The sequence below is a fragment of the Stegodyphus dumicola genome, chromosome X2, assembly GCF_044657685.1.
Source record: "Stegodyphus dumicola isolate Sdum_Otavi_A_Nest chromosome X2, ASM4465768v1".
In the NCBI taxonomy this organism is placed as follows: Eukaryota; Metazoa; Arthropoda; class Arachnida; order Araneae; family Eresidae; genus Stegodyphus; species Stegodyphus dumicola.
This window is the reverse complement of record NC_140781.1, coordinates 125,272,801-125,299,937: the sequence shown is the minus strand read 5'-3', so window position 1 is coordinate 125,299,937 and position 27,137 is coordinate 125,272,801. Positions and strand designations below refer to the sequence as shown.

Sequence of the window (27,137 nt, the reverse complement as noted above, 5' to 3'; positions counted from 1 at the left end):
AAATGGGATATAAAATGTCGTTCAGTAAGACGGGCAGGGTTATCTATTGTAGGTGGTCTGCCAACATTCTTTTGTTCAGAAGCTGCATCATCATATTTATGTAAAAGCTCTTCTACAACTTGGATTCGAAATTCTAAAAATGTAATACGTTTCCCAACTACATTTTTATAGAGCAAATATGAGTTCCAGAGTACCTTGTCTATTAAATGTAAAAATATCTTATTTATAATATTTTTTCTGACGTTTTCGGATTGTTGGATGAAAGGATATTTCCTGATCACAGCGATCTACACCACCCATAGTTAGACCGTAATTAGAAAGAATCTCCGGCTTGAGTATATCTCCATTTTTTATTTTTGAGGCTGACCATGGAAGTATCATGAATACTGCTCATCAAACACACATCTTTCACCTTCGGTTGAAGAATCTAAATCATCTATATAACGTTTCAAAGAACTGGAGGCTATTTTACAACAAAAAGACCCCATGCACTTTGAACCAAATAACCTCTAACCTTTGAAATCTTCAGTAAAGTGCTGTCATCTATTGAACTGAGCGCACATTAACTTTTCCCGAGATACAGACGGGTTTGACAAAGAGATGAAGCCGAAATAAACGTCTCCCGATATATATTCGGGTATAACAATACGATGCACTCAAAAAAAAAATAATAAATAAATAAAAATATCCTGAGTAATACTCGGGCGTGATATTTTCGAACACCAGTGCTGTACCCGAGATTATCTCGGGCATGACAGTTAAAAGGCTAATGACAATTTTTATAGGCCTGTCCTGTTTTAGATCAAAAGTCTTAAATTGGATGCCTGCCTGACGCATCCATCGTGTAACCTCCCTAAACTCTAGTTCGGTTTGAACAAATAATTTTAGAAAAGGTCCAGTGAGAATGCACTTAATATTTGGGGCAATCTCTCGCAGGAAAGTCATCTGCGTTTTCCACTGTTTGCTACTTTTAACATGAATAGCCGGAATAGAGGGTTGCTGTGGAAAGGGGGGGGGCGCACTGTGACTGCTGCGAACTTGTTTCTTATACTGAAGTGCCCCCGTTCCTAAGAGGGATGGTCGTTGCACTAGCCTCGGAGGAACTACGACCGATGTCCAAGAGGGACTCTTTTATGCGTTCCTACTTATTTAATACTTATAGAAGTATTAAAGAAAGTAGCAACTTTCTTTACATTTGAAATTTCATCTGCTGAATTTGAAGTTTTAACATAGTCATCAATGGGGATTATTACAAATGCTCTTCCCTGTTTGCGGTATGCGGGGTAATAAAGCCCTCCGAATCGACGCTCGCAGTCTTTCTCTTTCTACCAGAGGCAGTAATGGCTGCTTGAGCTGGGGCAGAGGAAACTGGTTTCTCAGCCTGCTTCTTCACGTGCGTGAAACAGGTTTTAATTTGTCTTTGCTGGCTTTGAGTTCTTCCTTACGGAAAAGAGCTTCCTTTTCAGCTGCCATTTTGGACAGATTTTCATTCTCGATAATCTGCTTGAATTCTTATAAGGTGGCAGGGAGTTGGAAAATGTGGAGTTTTAGTTTGCTGGCAAGTTCATTAATACGATGAAAAAGTGTCTTACCGGCGCTGTCCAGTTGCTGGTATCCGGTGGTATCCAAAGGTGCTCCTGTTCTTTTTAAGAACATCTTTTGTGATTGAATGGCTTCAAACTTGAGCTTTCAGTCTGTAAAAAATCTATAATCCATTTCGTGCGGTTGTCAGGTTCAATATCATCTGTGGGATTACCTCAGGCGTACACAATTGCACAGTCGAAGTAGCCATGAGTGCGTTTTGAACATTTTGCTGCGATAAATCGCTAAATTCCTGCGAATTAGGCTGATTTGGCGTTAGCTCGTTACATGAGCGATCTTCCTCCTCGGCGTCCATCCTCGGAATCCTCACTGAAATTGAATACCATAACGCTCTCAACTGAACTTCTTTTACTATGTTGCATAAAATTGAAAGATAAGATGTAGAATTTGATATGGTATTTTGAACCACTAATTAGAGAAGTTCTTTGATGCTAACCTAGATTAATATCTTTCTTCTTTACCAAATTTTAATTTTAAAGCTTTTGCTTCTTTTGTCAGTTCTCTGGGGCTTCAAGCCATTGCTCGGAGAAAATAGTTAGAGTCTCTTACCGCAATTATCTTTCCTGATTCGTAGTGTCTGAAGAAGAGCTTTACACTTACAGATCTGCAATGTTTGTAGACCCATATATTGAAAAAGTCTCTTCATAGGTTTTGCAGGATTTTAGCTCTGTGTTAGAAGACTTTACCTGTCGCTTGCTTTTTTTTTTTAAGCCACGCATGCGCAAGCGAAAACGTAAACAAGTTTAACTTGATGCACGGAAAAACCAATCACATACCGCTGTTCTCGTAATTAAAATTTGTCATGAAAGCATGTATACCACATGTGTGCGAATTAGTATACTTTATATGATTATTAGCTTCCCAGTAATTTCGTGCTTTGGAACAGTAATGGTTGCTTTGGATTTTTTTGGTGGACCTGGTGCTCTAATGTCTATAGTATGTGCTAAATGGCCGTATATTTGTTTTATGTCTGAAGGCTGTGATGATTATTGGGTGCATTTAAATTCTGATGGTGAGATGCAGATATTGTCATCATTAATCAACTCTTTTAACCCCCTTTTTTAGTATGCCGGTACAATATTTTTTATTGCAGAGCAGAGTCAATACATTCATTCATGATTTCTGAATGCCAAGAAATTCTGCTGTTGCAGCTCCTACGCAAATCTAAAGTATCATCAAAAAACAAAAGAACAGAAAAATGAAAAGCCTAGATCCAATAAGCAACAAAGCATCTGCACAAACCCCATGTAATATAATCATCAATCTGATTAAAATTATTAATTCCGGCTAACAGCGCAAGTTTTCCCTGAAAAGTTGAAGAACGCTCTAATTATCACTTTTCCAAAGCCAAACAAAGATAGCCAGTTCTGGTTAGAGTAGACTTTAAGGTACCCCTTGTATTATGGCAAAGTTGTTGTTTCATTTATTGCCAAATTGTTGTTTCATTTATGGTAGCCTCAGTAGTTGAATGTTATGGAAACCCTATTGTGACGTAATCGGTTGCATGATTCTGGGAAATTTTGAATTATGGGATGTTTTGTAAGTGCTTTTGTGGTGTGTGTTGGTTTTATTGTTTAGACGGTAGAATGGCTGAATGTAGTAAGATTAATTTGAAGTTTCTGTACGATTTGGAACGAAAGAAAGGGAAAAGAGCATTAATTGACTGGTGTGGTAAATGAAGGTTTACTTAGTAGCCATTATGAGTGTCCTGTATGTAGGAAGGCTATGCGTCTAGTCGAATGAAAAAACCGGTTAAATGGATTTAAATAGGTTTGTAGGAAGAAAGGTTCAGATATAGAGACGCCGATATAAGGATTCGAGTTCAGATAATTTTAGGAAGTTTTTGGATGCTGTTAAGGAATTTCGTATGCCACAGACTAAAGACGAAGAACTTCTAAATAGGGTAAGTGTATATTTGCTTTTTGCAGTGCTTAAATGTATAACATGTTTTTCCTTTTTTATGTTATTTTATTGTTTGTTTAAAATGTAGTTTATTGAGATTATGCATTTTTTTGTTTGCTTGCATTGTAGAATTGAGTGCTCCTTTGACGTTTTAACTGAATATAGATCGATGTGTACATCGACAAAGTCAAGGGAGTGCGCAATGCAAGTTTGTGCAATTCTTGAATTTTTTTAAGGGAAAATGAAGTCGACGGGTACGTGGATAAAGTCAAGGGAGGGCGCAATGCCATTTTTGTGCAATTTGGGGATTTTTTTTAAAGTGATAATAGGTTGATGTGTACATGGATACCGAGTTTGTGCAATTCTTTGTCTTGTTATGTTGGCTTTGTGTAGCGATGATTTTTTGGCGCAAAAATCGCCGTTATGCAAATCATAATAATAAGTCAAATAATAAATCCATGTACTGCCAAAAATTGCCAAGTTTTGCCAAGGGGTACCCTAAAATATACTTTTACCCCAGTTCTCACAGTACAAACATTTCAGTAAATATGTTTGACTGGAGTGGCACAGCAAGTTCATAGAAGTTAGATTTCCAGATTACATCATCCTTTTGGTTGTGTTTTCCTACATAATCACAAATTCTGCATATGCGTCAACTCTGAAATGTCTCCCATAGAGCAAATAAATGCAAGGTCCTTTAAGGCAAAGTGCTAGGCCCAGTACTTTGCAATTTATATGCATACAATTTCCTTTATGGCCCTAGTATTCAGTTTGCATTATTATGCAAGGAAGCTAACATCAATATCATTAGATACAAACTCCAAAACTACTTCAAACTGTTGGAAAAGTAGTATACAACATGACGTTCCTTGGTGAAGAGGCAAAAATCTAACAAGGTTATATTCCAAAAAGGAATGCCTATTAGAACGGCAGATGACCTTTGAACAAAGCTGATTTCATGGGAACAAAATACCATAGCTTGGATTCGCTCTTGACATAAAGCTGACATTCTGTGGTCATTTCAAAAAAGTAATGGAGAAATTCTGTTGTATTTTATGCTATAAAATGGAGCAGCCAGTGGTTGATTTCAAAATAGGCTAGCTATAAGATGCCAAATTTTCGATCCATGGTCACTAAACTTAAGAGTATCAGCTTCGTCCAATTTCTTATCTCTTGTCTTGGTAATGGTAGAGTGCGGCAACAGCGCTGGTTGTCTCTTTTCTACATCACATTGAAGCATACATGACAGCCAAAAGGCAGTGCCAACCGTCTTGTTCCGCAATACCGTTCGCAGGATTTATATTTAAATAAATGTCCTCAAATCTTCATGTGCAGTTCAAAAGTACAGTATACAGTGATCCATAATATAAATAGTGCTTACCACAGCCTATACAGGCCAAATTAATTGATTATTTGAACTTGCTTGTAAGTACTTTTAATTTGCTTATTTTTTATTTTAAATGGTAACGAATGAAATGTTGATTCAAAAGATATTTTGCATATTTATACATTAATTCTTTTCTGCTAAATACATGAACTTATTATGCTTCAACATTATAGTATCAGAATTATTGTTGCTAATGCTCACTCATCTGATTTTTAGTCAGCCCAATTCCACAAAACTCCTCGTGGCTAGGAGCGCAAGTTTATGCCTGTTGTTGGCAACAGCCTTGAGTACCTTACAGGAGATTGTCTGATTTAGCTCAGTTCTACCCCCCATTTTGATGGAGAGCATCCCGGGGTGAGGGGTCTAAAGGTCTCCCACCCCTATTCCCCTACCACAACCTCTCGAGAGGACTTTTGGCTTGCCGCATATTTAGTGTCCTCATGCCGCATGGATACTATACATTTACAAATATCCGTGCCTTCTTCGTGATTCGAACCTGGGCCCTTTAGCATGGCAGTTAGCGACGCTAACCGGTATACTGGTTTGACGGCATTACAATAATTAGAAGTAATGTTTGGGAGGAGTTTTGGGTAGAGTAGGCTTTAAGGTACCCCTTGTATTATGGCGAAATTGTTGTTTGATTTATCGCCAAGTTGTTGTTTCATTTATGGTAGCCTCAGTAGTTGAATGTTATGGAAACCCTATTGTGACGTAATCGGGTGCATGATTCTGGGAAATTTTGAATCATGGGATGTTTTGAAAGCGTTTTTGTGGTGTGTGTTGGTTTGATTCTTTAGACGGTAGAATGGCCGAATGTAGTAAGATTAATTTGAAGTTTCTGTATGATTTGAAGTGAAAGGGGAAAAGAGCATTAATTGACTGGTGTGTAAATGAAGGTTTACTTAGTAGCCATTATAAGTGTCATGTATGTAGGAAGGATATGCTTCTAGTCGAATGTAAAAAAACGTTTAGATGGATTTGAATGGGTTTGTAGGAAGAAAGGTTCAGATGGTCAGTATGCGAAGCATTCGATCAGATAGAGTACCTGGTTTGAAAAAAGTCATTTGAGTATGATTGATATTTTGATTTTTACGTGGCTCTAGGTGTACAAAGCGAACTCAAAAATCATAGTAAGTGAATATTTGCTTTTGGTAGTGCTTAAATGCTTAAATGTATAACATGATTTTCCTTTTTTTTGTTATTTTATTGTTTGGTTTAAAATGTATTTTATTGAGACTATGCATTTCTTGTTTGCCTGTATTGTAGAATTTGGTGCTCCTTTGACTTTTTAAGTGAAAATACAGTCAAAAGTCGTTAATCCGGACTCGTTGGGGCTTTGGCGATTCCGGATTATCGATTTTTCCGGATTATAGATCATCAGTTTAAATCTAGTAAGATGGCATGCAGAAATTATAAAATTTAAAATATGAAACCGTAATTTATGAAATAAAGAGCAATTATGATCTAAAGGGTATCAAAATTTATATATATAAAAAAAAAAAAAAAAAAAAAAAGCTTAATATTTATTTGTTTACTTTATTAAACAATTCTTTCAATGTAAGTTGTTTAAGTTGCTTCATTTTATGTGATAATACTTTCTCTTTAATTCAATAAACAGACATAATTTCTTGTTCAGGTACAAAGTTCCGCTGTTTACAAAGTTCTATAATTGCTGTGTCGACAATACCGACTAATTTGTCAATTGAAATTTTATCGTTTTCAATAACCTCTGTGTCACTTTCTTCACTATCGAAAGCGAATTATAATGGCGAGGAATTTGATTTAAATCATATCAAAGACGGAGTACATCAAGATGAAATACTTCATTTAGTAAGGAATTATAAGCCAAATAAAATAAAAACATCTGCCCTGAAGATAAGGATAGTGTTGATGGACCAACTTCCAATTCATTGCGCGCTGCGCCGTCTCCCCCCCCGGCCGCAGAGCAGCGTGAAATTGATAAACAGATTTCGGAATGGTTAGATAAACAAAGGATATGCCTTTATGCATTTTTTGCAGCAATTCCACTTTTTGTTTAATGGACTTCGAAACATACTTTTGCTTTGTAGATCCTTTACATATTAGTAAATATATACAGTCAAAAGTCGTTAATCCGGACTCGTCGGGACTTCGGCGATTCCGGATTATCGATTTTTCCGGATTATAGATCATCAGTTTAAATCTCGTAAGATGGCATGCAGAAATTCTAAAATTAAAAATATGAAACTGTAATTTATGAAATAAAGAACAATTATGATCTAAAGGGTATCAAAATTTGCAGAAAGAAAAAGCTTAATATTTATTTGTTTACTTTATTAAACATTTCTTTCAATGTAAGTTGTTTAAGTTTTGCTTCGTTTCATGTGATAATACTTTCTCTTTAATTCTATTAAACAGACATAATTTCTTGTTCAGTTACAAAGTTCCGCTGTTCAAGTCCTATAATTGATGTGTCAAGAACACCGACTAATTTGTCAATCGAAATTTTTTCGTTTAAAATAACTTCTGTCACTTTTCTTCGCTATCGGAAGCGAATTAATTATAATGACGAGGAACTTGTTTTAAATCATATCAAAGATGGAGCATATCGAGATGATAAACTACATTTGGTAAGGAATTATAAGCCAAATAAAATAAAAACATCTGAGCTGAAGATAAGGATAGTGCTGACAGATCAACTTCCAATTCATTACGCCCCCGCCGAGCAGCGTGAAATTGATAAACAGATTTCGGATTTCAAAACATACTTTCGCTTTAGATCCTTTACATATTAACAAATATATCTCGGAAATTCTATTTGATATAATCGAAAAGTTTAAGCTTACTTTTATAAAATTGCTCTTACAGTTTGCAAAAAATAATAAGCCAAATCCAATTCAAAAATTAAGGAACAACGCAATCATCAACATTAACTGAAATAGATAATTAGATAATTTTAGCTTATATGTCCATTATACATAAAACGCGCACGTGAAAACGTATTCTGCACTTGCGCACACTCATATGCGCAGTCGTAAAAGGTCTTACGCGCACACGTAAAGGCCTATGCGCATGTGTCAACGCGGTGCATGCGCAGAAAGTTTTTAGTTTTGAGGTCCGGATTATAGATCGTTCCGAATTATGGGTGTTCGAATTAACGACTTTTGACTGTATCGGAAATTCTATTTGACATAATCGAAAGTTCATGCTTACTTTTATAAAATTGCTCTAACAGTCTGCAAAATATAATAATCCGGATCCAATTCGTAGATTAAGGAACAACGCAATCTGCAACATTAACTGAATTAGATAATTTTAGCTTAGCTTATACCGTCAATTATACATTAAATGCTCAAGCGTAAACGTATTTTGGGCATGCGCACACGCATATTTGCAGCCGTAAAGGTCTTACACGCATGCGTCAGCTGGATGCATGCGCAGAAAGTTTGTAGCTTTGAGGTTTGGATTCTAGATCATTCCGGATTATGGGTGTCCGAATTAACGACTTTTGACTGTATATCGATGTGTACATGGAGAAAGCAAAGGGAGTGCGCAATGCAAGTTTGTGTAATTCTGGGATTTTTTTAAGTGAAAATAGGTCGACGTGTACATGGATAAAGTTAAAAGAGTGCGCCATACCATTTTTGTGCAATTCGGGGATTTTTTTTAAGTGAAAATAGGTTGACGTATACATGGATAAAGTCAAAGGAATGCGCAATGCCATTTTTGTGCAATTCAGGGATTTTTTTTTAAGTGAAAATAAGTCGATGTGTACATGAATACCGAGTTTGTGCAATTGTTTGTCTTGTTATTTTGGCTTTGCGTAGCGGCGATTTTTGGCGCTAAAATCGCCGCTTCGCAAGCCAAAATAACGAGTATCCATTTACTGCCAAAAATTGCCAAGTTTCGCCAAGGGGTACCCTAAACTATACTTTAACCGGAGTTTTTTGCAGCATTTTTTATTATCAACTTTTATTTCTCTCAAATTTATTCAATTCAGTTTTGTTGTTCATGGTTTGTTGTCATTTTTCTTTTCCCTACCTGGTAGATCTTATATGTACAAATGGCGGGTGGTATTTAGGTGGATGGGAATGCCAAAAAAAAAAAAAAAAAAAGTGTGTAGTGGAGAAGCATAGAAAACAAAAGAAAATCTTTGACAGAACTAAAAAAAAATTATGCCAAGAATGTTCCACAACCACCAATTGAAGCATTCGAAGTTAATGTACTGAGTACATCAAAGGAGACGAATGTTCTTTTGGCCTTGAATAAAGATGAAGATTCTGCGGAAAACCATAATGAATAAGAGAAGAAAAATTTACCAATATCATTGTTATTATTACCTCAGTCTTTTAAGTTTGACAAAGATCCTACAAAGTGGAATGTTAATGATGAACTCGTAGATTTTGTTGCACAAAATGGCTTTTCTCAAAATACAGATTCAGATTTTCAGAATTCAGGACATCAAAAATATCTTTTGAATTTAACAGTCTTCAAAAGAGAGTTTCATAATGATCAAGTTTCAAACTGACAAAGGATAATCTATTTTGAAACAAATGGTAGAATTTACTGTGTGCCTTTCCTTTTTATTACCCAAAGTGGATACATCCTTCTGCACAGATAAAGGATTCATTAATTGGGAAATCCATAAAACCTGAATAATGCATAGAACCACACAAATGATGGAAAACCTCAGATAAGTGGCACTTGGCGCAATTTTTTCCGACATCTTAAATTACGAAAAACCACCATTTTTCAGCAGAAATTTTTTACTGGAATGGCATCAAAAGGTGCTTGCCAAAAATTCCCTGTTCAGCCCAATATTGGGGGGGAAAAGCTCTGCTGGGTGAAAATCGCATAAGGCAAAGTGTAACGTTTGCATTGAGAAGGTAAACCGGTAAAAGTATATTTTAGGGTATGCCTTGGTGATTTTTGGCAGTACACATATACCGAGATTGTGCAGTTCTTTGACTTATTATTTTGGCTTGCATAACGGCGACAAAGCTAAAATAACAAGACAAAAAATTGCACAAACTCAGTATCCATGTATACGTTGACCTATTTTCACTTTAAAAAAAAAATCCTCGAATTGCACAAAAATGGCATTGCACACTCCCTTGACTTTATCCATGTACACATCCATCTATTTTCACTTAAAAAAAAAAAAGCCAAGACTTGCACAAACTTGCATTACGCACTCCCTTCACTTTGTCCATATACACATCGATATATTTTCACTTAAAAAGTCAAAGCAGCAGTCAATTCTACAATGTAGGCAAACAAAAAATACCTAATCTCAATAAACTACCTTTTAAACCAAACAATAAAATAACATAAAGGAAAAACATGTTATACATTAGCACGACAAAAAGCAAATGTCCACTTACCCTATTTAGTAGTTCCTTCGTCTTTAGTCTGTAGCACACAAAATTCCTTAACAGCATTCAAAAACTTCCTATAATGATCTAAACTCGAATCCGGATATCAGCATTGATCTGAACCTTTCTTCCTAGAAATCCATTTAAATGGTTTTTACGTTTGGCTAGATGCATATCCTTCCTACATACAGGACACTTATAATGGCTACTAAGTAAACCTTCATTTACCACACCACTCAATTAATGCTCTTTTCCCTTTCTTTCGTTCCAAATCGTACAGAAACTTCAAATTAATCTTACTACATTCAGCCATTCTACCGTCTAAACAATAAAACCAACACATACCACAAAAGCACTTGCAAAACATCCCATGATTCAAAATTTCCCAGAATCATGCACCTGATTACATCACAATAGGGTTTCCATTACATTCAAGTACTCAGGCTACCATAAATGAAACAACTTGGTGATAAATGAAACAACTTTGCCATAATACAAGGGGTACCATTAAGTCTACTTGGTTAATCTTCGGATTATGGTAACTTAGCGATTTTTTTGGAAAATTTGGCGACGAACCCTGCTACAGCAACCTTGCTAGTTTTTTTTTTTTTTTGGACGCCATTTTGTTTTCACGAAGTAAAGGCATGTTTTTTTTTTACTCAACATTTTTTTCGAACAATCTGCTAGTCGAATTACGCTTACGCTAGAACTTTTATGGAACAAAAGTGCTTAATCATGACGAAGATTAGGTGCGAAATTGGAAGAAAGTGCAGAATCGCCCACTGCTTGTCACGTTTTTAAGAATTGCACATACACGGTATCCATGTACACTTCAACCTATTTTCACTTAAAAAAAATCCCAGAATTGTACAAAAATGGCATTGTGCACACTCTTGACTTTATCCATGTACACTGCTAAAGTCCTAGCTAGTAACCTTTATTGCCTTACCAAAATGTCGCCAAACTACCTGTTACCATATTCCAAAGATTAGCCTATATTTCAGTTATGCATTTGTTGCAAATACAATGATGCAAAGATTTCTATGGTCTACTTGTATAAAGTTTGAGTTTACATTACTATTGAACATGAAGATGAGTAACACGTCTGAAAAATCTATAAATATAAATCTTATTCAAAGATTTGAAAATACAAATTTAATCGACTTTAATTCTTTTTTTTTTTTTTTTGTGAAAAAATAAAACTTTTGCTCATGTTTTGGCTAATGGTTTAGATTTTTTACTGATATACCGGACTTTTTATCCACGAAGTCCTCTATATAAAGAAATCGGCGAAATATGCTTGACATCGAAAAATATCAGAATAATATTTTATACTAATAATTAATTTTTTATATAATACTTTTGTATAAAAATAAAATCATCTTATTCTAATTACAAGTGTAATTAAGTTATCTAGAAAATAATTAAATAGCGAATTCAAGACATCTACTGACAAATTCGTGATCATCAAAGATTTATCTGCAAAGTCACGACACCCAAAGCAAGGTATCTACATATAGAAAGAAAATATCACTTTCCTCTTCCCTATCTTAGTTAATATCTGAGTTAGCAACCTAAACGCTCTTGCCGCTATTTGGAGCCTATCACCTAAGTTGCCGAACCTGATTTCAGGAACCTCGACAAGTGCCAGTTATCTGAGTATTCCCTAAATGATCTATAACTCACAAAAATTCAGCGAATGCTTTCAAGGCAAAGGTTTCTTATAAGAATTTAACCAATATACTAAATGCAGAGATTGCTCAAGAAAAACATTATTGGACAGAAGTTTTACTAGGCATTGTTGTCATTGTAAGAAAGCTAACAAGTTGTAATTTTCCTTTGAGAGGTTCTGATGAAGTTCTTGAATCATGTCACAATGGGAATTTTTTTAGTGGCCAGATTCGATCCATTCTTGAAGGATCATCTAAACAATTATTAGAGACTGAATAGTGGTAAAACAAATTATATTTTGTCTACAATGTACAAAGAAGTGGCACCCATAATGGCTGAAAAGTATAGAGATACCATGCAAGGACAGCTAAATATTTCTGTACAATTGACTAAATAATAAATGAAGATATTGTACACCTTGAAGAGTATTTGCTACAAGAAGACAAAAAAACATCTAACTATCAATATGTGCAACTAGATTAAAGATCGGAATCTGTTTGATATTTTTTCTAATGACATAGTTTTAAGAATTTGCAAACTGTTGGTAGTAAGCAATTATTCTTCAGAATGTAGGTTCTCATGCTTTAAATGAATCAAAACATACTTATGCTCAAGCAGCTTCGAAAGTAAATTGAGCAATTCAGCAGTATATCAAGTGAGGCCGACCTTGTGAATTTTATTTTATTTGATGATGTGATTAAAATTGTTGTTGAGAATGAATAAAAAAAGTGTAATGGGAGCGAAAGGAACGGCGATTTTTATTTAGTTAAAAATGTTATGTAAATATGTTATAATATAGGAGTTTTATACTCTCTTGAAATGAAGTTTTTATTGCATTTTGTATGATTCTAATAAATGTTTGCATAACTTACATATTCCTTCTTTTATTACTTATTTTTAGTTTTGTAAGAAATACAGCATAATCAGTAATTGGCTTGAGCCTATAGGTGGCACATTTGTAAATAAGTCTGTGGCTGCAGTGATTTTTCCATGAAGCATAGACTCATTTTCTAGGACGTCCATACTTGACTGGAATTTTTATATGCCTCTGTAGCTTGGGATTATGTGGCAAAAACTCATCTTCACAGTATCCAGTCCATTTCAGAAAAAAGTCCTTAGTTATTTCTTTTTTGTTTATTAAAAATTCTGTAATCCACTATGATTTAAATTTGGAATGATTTGTAATAATGCAGATAAATTTTATCTTTCTGTAAAATACTGCCGAAGCTTGCAAACACAAAAATGCTCCTTATTTCTCATGGAGAAACTGTCATCCAGTCAACATAATGATAATTTAATCTTATAATGGTTAGTGCCTTTCATCACACATGCTCTATTGTGATCTCACTTATTAAAATCTAAGCTTAAACCTCCAAAGACAAATGGATCAGTGGAGATTTTGTTTTGTTGGTCCCTCTATTTATCTCAAGGTTCAGGCCTAAAAAATGCTTTACCACCTTATTTGATAATTTATTATTATACCTCGAATTGAAAATGCGTGAAACACTTTTAGATCAAATTTGTTTACTGTCATTTAAGGTTTTTACTTCACCATCAGCAAAAACTAAATCCAAAATGTACAGTCATTCAATAATGGTGGGAAAACAGTTTCGTTTAATCACTGTACTTGCATAGTATTCAATATCCTAATGTTTTGTTCAGCAAGGAGAAAAGTTGCGGTCTCTTAGCACGAAAAATATCTTAGCTTAATAATTACAAGTTACGATTGGATAATGAGCTATTTTTCCTTATCGTTGGCTCATAGCTTAAGATTAGATTTACTATTACGGTATTATAAATTGTGGCAATAAAGTTACTGCTTATATGTGCAGAAAATGTGTATTAAATTTGAAAATGAGGATCCATCAACCTTTTCTTTTGGTCAAAATTAATGAAGCAATGTTTAATGGTATATGTATCTTATGTTTTTCTATTTTGAATTCGATTGACTGTATTTTTGGTCTGTTGAGGAAAAAATTTACAACTTTTGGTGCATTGTGAAATCATTTGCTGTATCGTTAATTCATGTTTAGAAATTATATAAAGTTATTCCTCCCTAAACACATTATTTATTTATTTATTTTATGAGAATGCTGTAATTCAGAAGCCAAATAAATCAGCACCACATTAGAAATGATGTGCTTAAAATACCCTTTTTTTCCAAAACCAAAGTCATTCTGTTTTATAGAATTTCTTATAACATCTTGTGGTGAACTTTGACTTGAGATGTTATCTAAATGAGAAAATAATCTGGGAAGTACTGACATTTTGTAATTGAATTTTAAAATTAATATATGTAACTGTGAAGTTTTTAAATAGAAGATTTACTAATTATTCCCAGGTTTTATTAAATTATTTGATTTTTTATTTAAATTATATAAAAGCTTGTGTGTTTCAAAATGTAAATTTCACATTATAGTATAAATATGCATATTAAAATCCTTTTCTTGTTGAATTAATGAATATTCAAATCATTGTCTTGCTGAATTAACCTTTTGACTACTGATGGGACATATGTGTCCCACTAAAAGCTAAAAAATTACTGCTGGGTTAAAAAGTACTTAGAACCCCCTGAATGTTAGGGATCATCATCATCTTCCAATAGTTGGAAAATCAAAATGCCGCTGTGCTCGTTGTACACAAATGAACATAGAGAAAAGAACAAGTATGAGTTGCCCAATGTGTGATGTTGGGTTATGCGAAAATTGCTTTACTCTGTACCATACGACGTAAATCTATTTCATATAATAAAGTTTTCCAGAATAATAGGTGTGCTTGTTGTAAGTCGATCTCTATGTGGGGGACATACGTTATCCCATCATTAACTACGGCTGGGACATGTCCCTGCCTTTGGCTTTAAAACCAATTGTCAAAAAAAAATCCCAAATGCTAAATTTACCTTGTGACATATTTTGTTCACTTGGGAAAAAAAAGGGGGTGCAAAATTTTTTTGCAATTCATAGTCAAAGGGTTAAATAGTCATTTTTTATAATTATTTTTGCTCTTTAATTCTCAGGTAACAAATTTATTCTTCATTTGTTTTCAGGGCTTGAAAATCGTCTTAAAAAACATTTATATGGTCAGCACTTAGTGGCTCAAATTGTGCCACAGTCTCTGAAAGCTCATGTTGCAAAAGCAAAACCTAACAAGGCTTTGGTGATGTCTTTTCACGGTTGGACTGGCAGTGGTAAAAACCATGTGAGCAAGATGATTATTGAGAGCCTTTACTTGAAAGGATTTAAAAGTAATTTTGTACATTGGTATATAGCTAGTTACGACTTTCCTCATGCAGCGGAAATAAAAGCATACCGTGTAAGAAGTTTTGCACTTTCTGCCTTAATGATTTAGTAATTTCAAGGAAAATATAAATTTATATGCAATGGAATTGAGTCGAATTTTCTTTTCGGCATTTACATATTAGCTTATCAACTATGAAACTTCCATAACTGTATGATTTAGCACTAATTATAGATAAGTGTAAATTAACTAAACCCTCATAACATCTGCACTTTCAATTGATATAATCCTGATCGATTATCATTAAGCCTTTTTTTTATGAATGATATAAATTAACTATTATAACTGTATTTTTCAAGCATTTTGAAAAAGTCTTTAACATTTGGGACCTGCCTTCTACAGAACAGTGGATTATTTTCCAAGTTCCTTGCATTAAAAAAGTATGTATTAATCAGCATAATACGTTCAGCTGCGTATGGCTGACAAAACAGTAATAGATTGGAATGATCATTTATGATAAGTTAGTATTCATAGCATTCTAAACAGAGCATGTAAGTCAGAAGATGTAATTAAATATGGTATAAATCTATTAAAGCTTTTTTACGAAGTGCAGAAATGAAGCAGGTCAAATACTGACTATTTATTAAATCAAGAGAAGCTGATTGCTTCAAAATTCTGCAGGAATGATTTCCACAACTTTGGTGGAATCTCTGTCAACTTTTACATATAATGGGATAATATGTAAGTATCCTCTTTTCTAAGAGAAGTTTTGTATAGTGAATCATTCATTATCTAGCCATGATTTTATGGTAGATGAACTGTTGTAACTGAAATTGGTACTTATATATTAAGTTTCAAACTACAACGCCATGGGATTATTTGGCAATTTTTTTACTGAAGGAAAAGAATGATTTGTAATTGCGAAAAATTATACGTTATACATACATACATATATATATTGTGTTTTAATCAGGAATTTATCCTAAAAAATCAATCAATAAATCTATTTACAAACGTGTTTTTATAGTGCATTGACTAGTGCATTTTTTATTCTGATGGAAATTTTGTGTTGATTGCCCTGCAGTGCTCGCGTGGCAAATTGTTACGTTAAAGGTCACGTGCCATCTCACAGACTCCAGGTATGTTTTTGCTGTACTAATATATATTTATGTCATTAAGTTAAAATTATGAATGCAAAGGGATTATTAAAGTAACATATATATATTTGTGGCATCATATTACAAACACAAATTAACAAAACTTCAGTTTACAGTGAAACTTAATTTTATTCAACTTACACAAATACAAATGAAATTATTTTATTTAGTTAGTTGCACAAATTGGCAATCAGTGCATATTTGCTGAGCGTGTTCTAAACATAGAACTTTTTTACAACTGTGGGATTTGTACTTAGTGTCTCTGTTCTTGGAATGGCCACATTAATGACATCTCTGCCTTTTAGTAGCTAAAGCCTCTTCTGTAAGCTGAACTGTACCCTCATTTGGGAAAAGGCTCTGAATATCCTGATTGAGATTTCTAGGTAATAATGAACACTGAGAATGTCTACGCAAAGAATCGTCAGCTAGATTACGACCCAAAAATTTTAAAAACTCACTGCACCTGGTGCTGATTGATAAATTATTTGCATGATATGTTCTTTGAGCATTTATAGCTGCTACATTCATCATACTATAAAATATGACCATAGGCCATCTGTTCGTTTTCCTAGTGACATTATAAGTGCTACACAGTGACAATAGTATCAACTCCTGGTTTAGTTGCGTTATAAAAGGTTATCATCTGTGGCTTGTTTGGTTTCAGATGATCCATCAATTGCATCATCATGATGCATAGTGGAGAGAATCAAAACCACCTTGTTTTTCTTAGTTACATAAGACATTAGAGTTGAGTCATTCTGAAACCCAAGCAATGATGTTCCTACTTCCCGATTCTTTGTTTGCGTAAGCTCTAGAGGAATTTCACTCTTATTCTTCCTCATGGTTCCAACCAAAGTAAGATTATTCTGAAGCAAAAAGTTAGCTAAATCTAACGAGATAAACCAATTGTCTACAGTTATATTGCGACCTGTTCCTGAGATTACAGAACTCAGCCATTTCACAACATCTGCTGGTTTGTTGCTAATTTCGAATGGACCTGCAGGCTGCTTGCCAGCATATATTTCTAGGTTTACAGTGTAGTACATCCTAGCATCTACTAATGCAAATAATTTTATCCCATACTTATTTGGTTTACTAGGGATATACTGCCTGAAGAAACATTTACCCCTAAAAGCTTCTAACTTTTTATCAATTGTACAGTACTCTCCAACTGAATAAGCATTCTTACAATTTTCAACAAATGAAGGAAACACATCACGTACGCCCACCAGCGGCCGAGCGGTAAAGTCGCTGAACACTGGTAGTTCGGTCCGAGGTTGGAATCCCGCGAACGGGCTGGCTGCATGGGTGTTTTCGTGGTTTTCCCCATGTGTAATGTGTATATGAGCCAGTTTCCCTTAGAAAGACCTCCACGAAGGCATCTCTTCCCTTAGGCAGATAGCCCTCGCGGCTTTGCCATAATTAAGTAACCTAACCTAACCCACATCACGTGATTGTCAGTTATAGTCCTTATGTCTCGTGTGTCTTTATTGTCAAACCTCGAACACTATAAAAGGAACCTAAATCATTTTTCAGATATTATTAGATGGCATAGCTCAATACCCATTTTATCAGAGGACCATATCTCCTTGGTATTTGCATGATTGTCTTTTCTAGAAGCACAAATGTATAATATGCCTAGAAGTGCTTTTATTTCAATTATGTCGGTCAAATGGGCATCTCTTTCCCGAGAATAATTTTCCTGTACTGTGGATATCTTTTCATTTGTGAATTTAACTATATTAGATAGCATGCCATTGTCGAAAAAACACGCCAAACATTGCTCTGGCGTTTGAGCATTTTTTGCGGCACCTTTCAGCCCTGGTAAATGAGTGACAATATTATGTCACCGAGTGCGTATATTTTTAGGTGGGCAAACTTTTGACCATTTTGATGATTTATTTCAGTCTAGGAAATAATTTTTCACAATATAATCATCACTATCGCTATCCATTGAAGTCTTATTTCTTGCTCGGTGTCTGTGTTTTCTTCTCTTGTTTCCACTTTATCTTCTTCTATATCACTATAATCATCAAACTCATCACCTGATTCATCTTCTTCCATAAGCATACGTAATACTATTTCTCTATCACGTTCGTTTGCCATATTGAATTTTTTCTGAGAAGTCATCTTGACTCTAAAGATAAGAAAATAACTAATAAAAACAATTGTTGCCCATAAAAATTATAAATATTAGAAGAAATACATTCTTTTTACATTTAGAATTAAATATATTCACAATTTCTTTTACTTATCACTAAAGTGATAAAAAACACTACTATGGACAGCTATTGATAATTAAAAATGCTAGAATTTTGCTACATTTTAAAATACATTTAGAATCAAAAATGATCGTGGGGCGTCTCCTAGACTCCAGTGGTGCACATCGGCTTATAACCTCTTACTCTCAGCACTAAAATGAAAATGGCGTTGTTTCGATGATTTCTACTTATTCATGTATAGTTGGCAGAAAGGTAGATGACAGCATAAGCTTGATCGCGCATCCGTTTATAAAGCCATTTAAAAAAGAAACATCCCTGGCATCTGTGGGACGCCGCATGAGCACTGCAGGGTTAAGAACAGATTCTAAACAGTTGTTTACCTTTAGCTATTTTGGAGCAAAATAGTGTATTTCTGAAGAAATTTTACTCAGTTTTATTTTATTTTTTTTTAAAGTACTGCAGACAAATCCTACAAGTAAGTATTTTAAAACTGAATTTAAGGGGGAAAATATTTGAAAAAAAAAAAAAAAAAGATCATTTGATTTTAAAAAATAAGCAAAGTGAACATATAGGAAAATGGTGATGTTGCTTGTTAAACCTAAAGAACTGTTATGAGCATCTTTTGCAAAAGCTTATTGTATTCTGAAAATTTGCCAACTTATATTAAAGGAGTTACAATAAATAACCTGAAGTTAGTGTTAATTGAAATGGTTTAGTATTAAAAATCAAGTGAGTGTGAGGGATGGTTGCTATTGAAGGTGGTATATTAATATGATATCTGAGGTTCTCCAATTGCTGGCCTTCAGCATTTCCATATTCCTTTAGTCTAGTTTTTACACTGAAATGCCTTTTGACACAGAATTTTTTATTGTTTTTCTTGGCATGCTTCTGGTATGAAATTAGTCATATCATCAATAGTCTTTCTTGTACTCTAATAATCGTCTAATAATATCGTCGTCTAGATCTTCCTCTAATAATCCATGACTTAATCTTGACCCATAAATTTTTCAAACCTGAACATTGATCAGACACCTCAAAGGTCTGTGAGAAATGTAGAACTCAGAAAAAGCTGTCTCCTCATCCAGTTAAAATACCTATTACAGTGAAAAGTCTTTAATTCGGACTCGTCGGGGATTCCGGATTATAGATCATCAGTTTAAATCTGGTAAGATGGCATGCAGAAATTATACAATTAAAAATATGTGTGTGTGTGTGATTATGGCAAAGCCTCTAGGGCTATCTGCCTAAAGGGAGGGATGCGCAGAGCAGCGTGAAATTGATAAACAGACTTCGGAATGGTTAGAGAAACAAATCACCTCTCCGTCACTTTCTTCATGCCTTTATCCACTTTTTGTTTAATGCACATCGAAACATGCTTTCGCTTTGTAGATCCTTTGGCAGCTCCAGAATCGGAAATTCTATTTGACATAATCGAAAGTTCAAGCTTACTTTTATAAAATTGCTCTAACAGTCTGCAAAAAATAATAAGCCGGATCCAATTTGAAGATTAAGGAACAACGCAATCTGCATTTTTAACTGAAATAGATAATTATATAATTTTAGCTTAGCTTATACCGTTGGTTATACATTAAACGCGCATGCGTAAAAGTATTATACGCATGCGCAGAAAGTTTGTAGCTTTGAGGTCCGGATTATAGATCATTCTGGATTATGGACGTCCGGATTAAAGACTTTTGACTGTATAACTATATACCTATTTGTGCATTCCATTGGTTTTGTATTTAAGATTTTTTTTGGCTTTTTGTTGCAAAATTGATGAAAATTAGACTAAATAAAAATAATTACAGTCCATCCTACTATACCTTACATCTACTGTTAGAGAGTAACAATTATTTCTCTTTGTATATCAGATGATTAGCAGAATGACATAATGAATGTGAAAATATAACTTTTCTCCAAAATCAGTGTTGCAAATTATGCCTAAATACCAGGTGGCTAATGTTAGAGGGAGGACTTCTCAGTGGCTAATTTTTTTGTGACACTAATCTGGATGACAATCAATTTTTGATGGTCTTAAATTGTGCTTTTTATTAATGGTAATTTTATTTATAACTTAAATATTTATCTGTTAAGAAAATTGTTGCCATTGAATATATGACATTTGTTATTAGATTGTACTATATTGTTTTTATTTTGTTATAAAGTGTATAGTTTTTCCTCTTATTTTTAAAAATCCTGCCTGTGGATGTTAGATCTTCTTTCTTCTGCAGGCTATTACTACGAATGAATATTTACTTTAAGACCATAAAATTAAATGCAAAAAACACATTTTTGCTTGAAGGTTGGCTTTGGAAAAGGCACAGTCAGTAATGCCATAGGTTTACATGCAGTTTCAAACTTGCTTCTAAAAAGTCGCTTTTCATTGTGCTGACCAGTGTGAGAATGTTGCTTAACTGACTAATGAAGTTCTCTTTCTCATCCCAGCTATGATTTCGCTAGCGAGTTTGCATTAAACAAAAATATTGCCTCATTCTTCTAAGTCAGTTGTTAAGTCAAATTTTGATGAAATATCTTTTATATAAGTTTTCTATTGTTGGATGATATTAAGTTTTGCTAATGCAGACAACTGGAGTTTGAGGTTTTTATGTAGAACTTAAAAACTTCCATTGGGAAATAATCATTCATATTTATAATTTTTTGGTACTAATGTAAGCACCTTGATGTAACTTGGCAATTTTTTATGGATAAAAAGTTAAAAGTTACTTATTGGGTGCGAGATAGTGGTTTTCATGCCTTTTTATAGAAAAAAAATTCAAACTATTAATATTTATCATAAGTTAGTAAACATTATCAACATATGAAAAGAAAATAACCTCAGAAATTTAAAATACAAATTTGAATTATTAAATAAGAATTGCATGATATATTAAAGATAAAACATTAATCTTTCTGTAATTTTATAGAGCTATTCTTCTCCCAAAGTACACACAGCAATCTGTTTTAGCTTAAAAAAAAATAAGAGAATTGTAGAGACTTAGCTTTGTGCAAGCCTCAGCAACAGCTTCTATCTAGGAAATGTATTTTTTCAGTGTTCCCTTCAGAATATTTTCAGCAAAATTCTGTATTCCTGCAGAAATTGTACTACAGTTTCTTCCACTGCTGGCAAATTCCACAAGCTGATAATAAAACTAAGTTTAAAGCAAAAAATATCACAATTTGTAAAAACCATTGGAACATGCATACAAAAATGCTGCCATTGCTTGACTAGATTGTTATGAGCATGGTTACCAAGGTTTGGCAGATTCTGAAAATTTGGCAGCTTCTACTAAGGCACTTACTACATAAGTGCCATTTTTATATCCTCATGGGTCTGCAAATTTCTCATAAATCATGGTACATTTACCATTCTTCTCAGAATCTTATTTTAAAAATAATCAATCTTTTTCTATATATTTTTGGAGCTGTTGCTCATGTTAGGACTGTAGAGAATAAAGTGGGTATTGTTAGAATTAACTAAAGAGTTCTCTACACTCTTAGATTTAATTTTGATATCCTGCCTAATAATATGTAATTTGCCATGTAGGCAGCATTTGTCTTCTGCAAGGTGCAGTTTACATGTTTTGTAAATTTCATTTGACTGCCAAAGATAATTCTGAGATATTTGTATTTTTCATTTACTGGAATGAGTCATTGATTATACTGGTTTTTGTATCTTCTGAAAAGGATTACACTTCATTTGCTGTATTTCATTTGCTCACATTTAATTTAATTTTCCAGATTCTACAGTAATGTATGATAATATTCTACTGTATTGTTGGCATATATCACCACTTTTCATTAAAGTGACACTGAAAAGTCATTTATGATTATATAAAGTGTCAGGCCTAAGATAGATCCTTGAGGAACACTGGCACTTATTACTTTTCTGCTAGATAGAATATCACCTATATTAACCTGAAATATATTACACTTACAATTTTATCATGGTTATTAAGTCAGCTGACACAAGCGTTCTTGACAACTTTAGAATTAGTCTGGTGTGCCAAACATCGTCAAATGCTTTTTGATTTGTTTAGGAAGGATGCTGTAACAGATTCCTTTTTTTGTTAAATGCCTCTACATTCATTTCAATCACATTTAAAACTTGGTAAAATGGTGCTGTGCCCATGTCTAAACCCAAATTACACTCGTGTACATAAATTAAGGATAATTCGGAGTCACGCGGATATCGAACTCTAAAATAAATATATCACCTGTAAAATCGCTACACACATCTTCAAGAATCATATGCAAATTTCAGGAAGTAACCAGATGACGCCGATGGTACGCCACAATGACGAGAGTGTAAGAGAATGATATATAAGGAATACAGGCGAAGAAGTAAAATTGTTCGCAGGTGCTTTATAAGCATTTCAGTGCAATAACCGAATAGTTATGACACAAAGGACGCATTTGGATGATTTTTTACGTGGTAGAATTATCGGCCGTCTGGAATGTGGGCGTACCTAACTGAAAGTATCAGACGAACTCGGAATTACACAGAGTGTCATCTCCAGACTTTGGCAACGATTCCAAGATGATGGTGATGTGAGTAGACATTACAGCACAGGTCGCCCCAGAGTTACAATGCCGAATGAAGACCGGTTTTTGGCAGTTACCGCCAAAAGAAACAGGGGGAGCACAGTCTCACACCTGTCTTGTCAGCTCTCTTCAGCCACTAGTACGACAATTTCAAGGCAGACCGTGTACAGATGCTTAGGGCAGATTGGTCTATATGCTCGTAGACCTTTCAGATGTGTTCCACTTACTGCAACTCACTGTTGCCTGCGGTTAGCCTGGAGTAGAGAGCATGCATTGTGGACGCCGCAACAGTGGGCTTGTGTGATGTTTTCCGACGAGTCCAGGTTTAGTTTGCAGTCTGATTTTCGAAGGACTTTCATCTGGAGGTACCCGTTACCACCAAGAAAACATCATTGAATGACACCGTTACGGTGGTGCAGGACTGCTCGTTTGGGGTGGAATTAATCTGGGTTCCAGAACTGACCTGCATGTTCAAATTGGAACCATGACAAACCAAATCTATCGGGACGTCATTCTGGAACAACATGTACATTTGTTTCAGGTTGCCATTGGCGCACAATTTGTGTTTATGGATGGCAACGCCCGTCCTCACCGTGCAAACATTGTAAGCGAATGCCTTCAATCGGAGGATATCACCCTATGGACTGGCCAGCATTCTTACCAGACTTAAATCCAGTAGAGCATATGTGGGACATGCTTGGCTGATGAGTTGCAGCCCGTCAACCTCCTCCTACATGTCTACCGGAACTTCGGAGAGCTTTGCTTTTTGAGTGGTGTAATATCCCCCAAGATCAGATCGATAATTTGATACTCAGCATGCCTAGGCATTGTACTGACTGTACTGCATCGTCTGGGAGACATACAATGTATTAACAATCATACCAACCATGTAATATTGGCTTTTTGTAAATAGATGTTTTTTGTAATTTGCTCCAGGGAGAAAAAATCGCTAAATTTTTTAATAATATCAAACATATAGAATCTTTTTTTTGCAATTTCCCTTTTGTTTAATAAATAAGCTTTACAAATAAGTCAAATTTGTTTTGCTTCTAACTCTTCCTTTGCCTGATTTTGCATTATCCTTAATTTATGGACATGAGTGTAAAAATCATCAATCTTTTTCTATACATTTTTGGAGCTGTTGCCCATGTTAGAACTGTATAGAATAATGTGAAGTCATTGATAATGTTGTAATTCAAATCATGAATGAATTATGCATTTAAATACCTTTCTCATACAAAATAATAAGTGGATAGTAACTTGTGACAAGTTTTGGATTTTTACCCAGTTTCAGAATTGCAATTGTTATTGAATGCTTCTGCTATTGTGGGTAATAGCAAATCTTATGGCAGGTGCTGAAAATGCTTGTTATTACCACAATGCATCTCCTGGTAAATTGCCGGATGGCCTTGCTACATAGTAAGTCCTAAAAATAAGCTTTCCTGACATTAAATTTCGAATTGTTTCAAAAACTTCTTTTAATGAAGTGGGGTGCATTGTAAATGCACCTCACTTAATATTGTAAATGCACCACTCTGTTCTATATAAGAAAGAATTATTCTCATTTGGTTTAAAAGTTTTCTCAACTCCATCTGTTCTGTATAAGAAAGAATCACACATTTTCATTTGGTTTAAAAGTTTTCTCAAGTTCGTTTTCTAGAATTTGGGCAAATCCATTCCAGAATAAAAAGTCTTACTTCCTGCATTTATTATTAAAGGGATTAATAGGAATGCAGAATTTTCTTTGCCTTCTTAATGTGGAGTATTTCTAGTGGTTCATTTTTCTAACTGTTAAGTAGTGTTTACTGTTACCTGAGTAATGTATATTCATCAGAAATTTCCTTTTTCAGATCTCTTTTACGAGTATCAAAAATGTTCTTTCATATGTTTTATGTTTTAAAATGTAGTGTTATTGTTTATTCTTAAATTCTTTGTTTTTCCTACATTTTTTTATTATTAAAATTTCTCGAATTGGTTTTAAATATTTCCGACATTACTGCATATAATTGTTATGGAAAATCAGTGAATGCATTGTAAAAATAAAGTAGTCTAGGTAATTTTATTGCATCCTGTGGAGTAACAGCAATCCTAGGCTAATAAATTACTAAATCATTTTCAAACTGTTCTTTCTTAGTTTTCATGTCAGAAGTTTACAAAATGTACATGGAAGTGCTTTCGAAATGATGTCTCCAATTTAATCAAAGTACCAGCAAATTAAAATGAGAAGTTTGGTAAATTAAGATGGAATATTGTTTTTAATATTGTTAAGTTTAACAGTGAAATCTAATCAGTTCTTATTGCTTGTTTTTAATTTAATTATTATTATTATTTTTATATATATTTTGTGTTTTCTTCATTTAGTTACACAGAGCACATTGAAACTGATGTCTTATAACTATTCATATTTTTAAAATATTAATTAGTGACAAATTTACCTCTTTTATTAGGAGAGACTGCAGATGGAAATAATAAAATTCACGAAAGAGTGTGGACAGTCATTATTTATTTTTGATGAAATGGATAAAATGGTGCCTGGGGTTATAGATGTTTTGAAGCCATTTATTAATTTTTATGAAGATGTTGGAGGAATTGACTTTCGGAAAAATATCTTCATTTTCTTAAGGTAGATAAAGGCATTTTATTTTTTAATCAAGTTAAAATATTTTTGTAGATATTGCAATAAAACTATGCATTTCCTTAAGTGACTAACAGAAATTTGTGAAACCATGAACTAATTTTATTATTTTGGTGAGCATAAATTTTTCATTGTTGTATTCTATGAATATCTGTTAACTTTTCTCCTAGAAATCATGCTTGCATGATCTGTGTTTCATAAGGCAAATATATCTAGAACATTTAAAGGTAACCCTCATATAACACAGTAGACAGGTTCCTAGAAAATGCCATCTTGTGTAAAACCATGCTGTATGGGACACAGAGCCAGTACAAAAAGGGGGGCTACATTCCCAAAACGTATTAAAAACAAGTATTTTTTAAAATTCTACATAACTAACTTAATTTTTATTAAAATTATATATGGATGTACAACACAAAATATTACATATTTTAATTTAAAGCAACTTTAGTTTAAAAACTTTTCGCATCATCATTGCTTAATATAATCAACCAAGAACTTTTTTTTTTTGGTGGAATATTGCTTTCACTTTCAGAATTTTTTTCTTTATTTAAAGTTATAGCATTTTCTTCTCTCTTTAAAAAAATATGTAATTTTACTGTGCTTACTAGTTCTTACAAGGTCATCATAAATTTCTCAATTTGGAGTTAAGCAGTTTTGCAGCTGCTTTTTAAATTTTTGGCTTCTTTCAGCGGAAGGATCTGCATTAAATTATTCACTGCACAATCTTCCATCAGTGCTACTGTCCTCAAAATCGATTTTATTTACAGCCTTGGATGCCATTTCCATTAGATCTGCTTTGTCAGTTCTTCCACTAATAAATTCAATGTCCTCAATAGCCATATCTACAAAATATTCACCTCCGATTGATTTAGCAAGTTCTAATATGCCACAAATTTCATTTTCTGACGATTCACGTGCATTTGCTATTTCAGATGAAGAGGGCCATATCTTCATCCAACATGCATTTAAGTTGATGCTTTCAGTTCTCTTTCAGCGACAAAGATATGATGTTGATTTAGTGCTTGATTGAAAATTTCTTTTAAGCTTCCATTACATTAATTGATTTTGAATCGGTTACATCTAAAATCCAGTGTAATGCTCTTCTTATGCAATACATTTTAAAGGTATAAGTAATACCTTGATCCAGTTGTTGGAGTAACAAAGTAGTGTTAAGTGGTAGGAACAGTATTTTGATGTTGGGATGATTCAAATCTTGTGCATGGAGTATTATCGAATAGCAATAGCGGCTTGATGCTCAAATTTTTCTGCCTTAAATAACATTCAACGTCTGGCACAAAACAATTTAAATACCAATCTTTAAATAAATTTCCAGGTACTCAATCTCTTGGATTAGCTTCTCAATGTACCTGTAAGGTGTTTTGATTTATGCCTTAAAGTGCACGAGGATTTAAAGATCTATAAACT

General features: G+C 33.9%; 1 protein-coding gene across 1 annotated transcript in view; it reads left to right on the top strand.

Annotated features, from left to right (window-relative positions):
- The first annotated feature begins 2,314 nt into the window (after positions 1 to 2,314).
- LOC118199884 (torsin-1A-like) overlaps positions 2,315 to 27,137 on the top strand; it is a 28,770-nt gene continuing 3,947 nt past the window's right edge. The window contains exons 1-3 of the mRNA XM_085810033.1: positions 2,315 to 2,614; positions 14,963 to 15,228; positions 25,522 to 25,697. Coding sequence (XP_085666159.1) covers positions 2,413 to 2,614; positions 14,963 to 15,228; positions 25,522 to 25,697 — 644 coding nt within the window. The 5' untranslated portion in view covers positions 2,315 to 2,412. The remainder of the gene's footprint in view (positions 2,615 to 14,962; positions 15,229 to 25,521; positions 25,698 to 27,137) is intronic.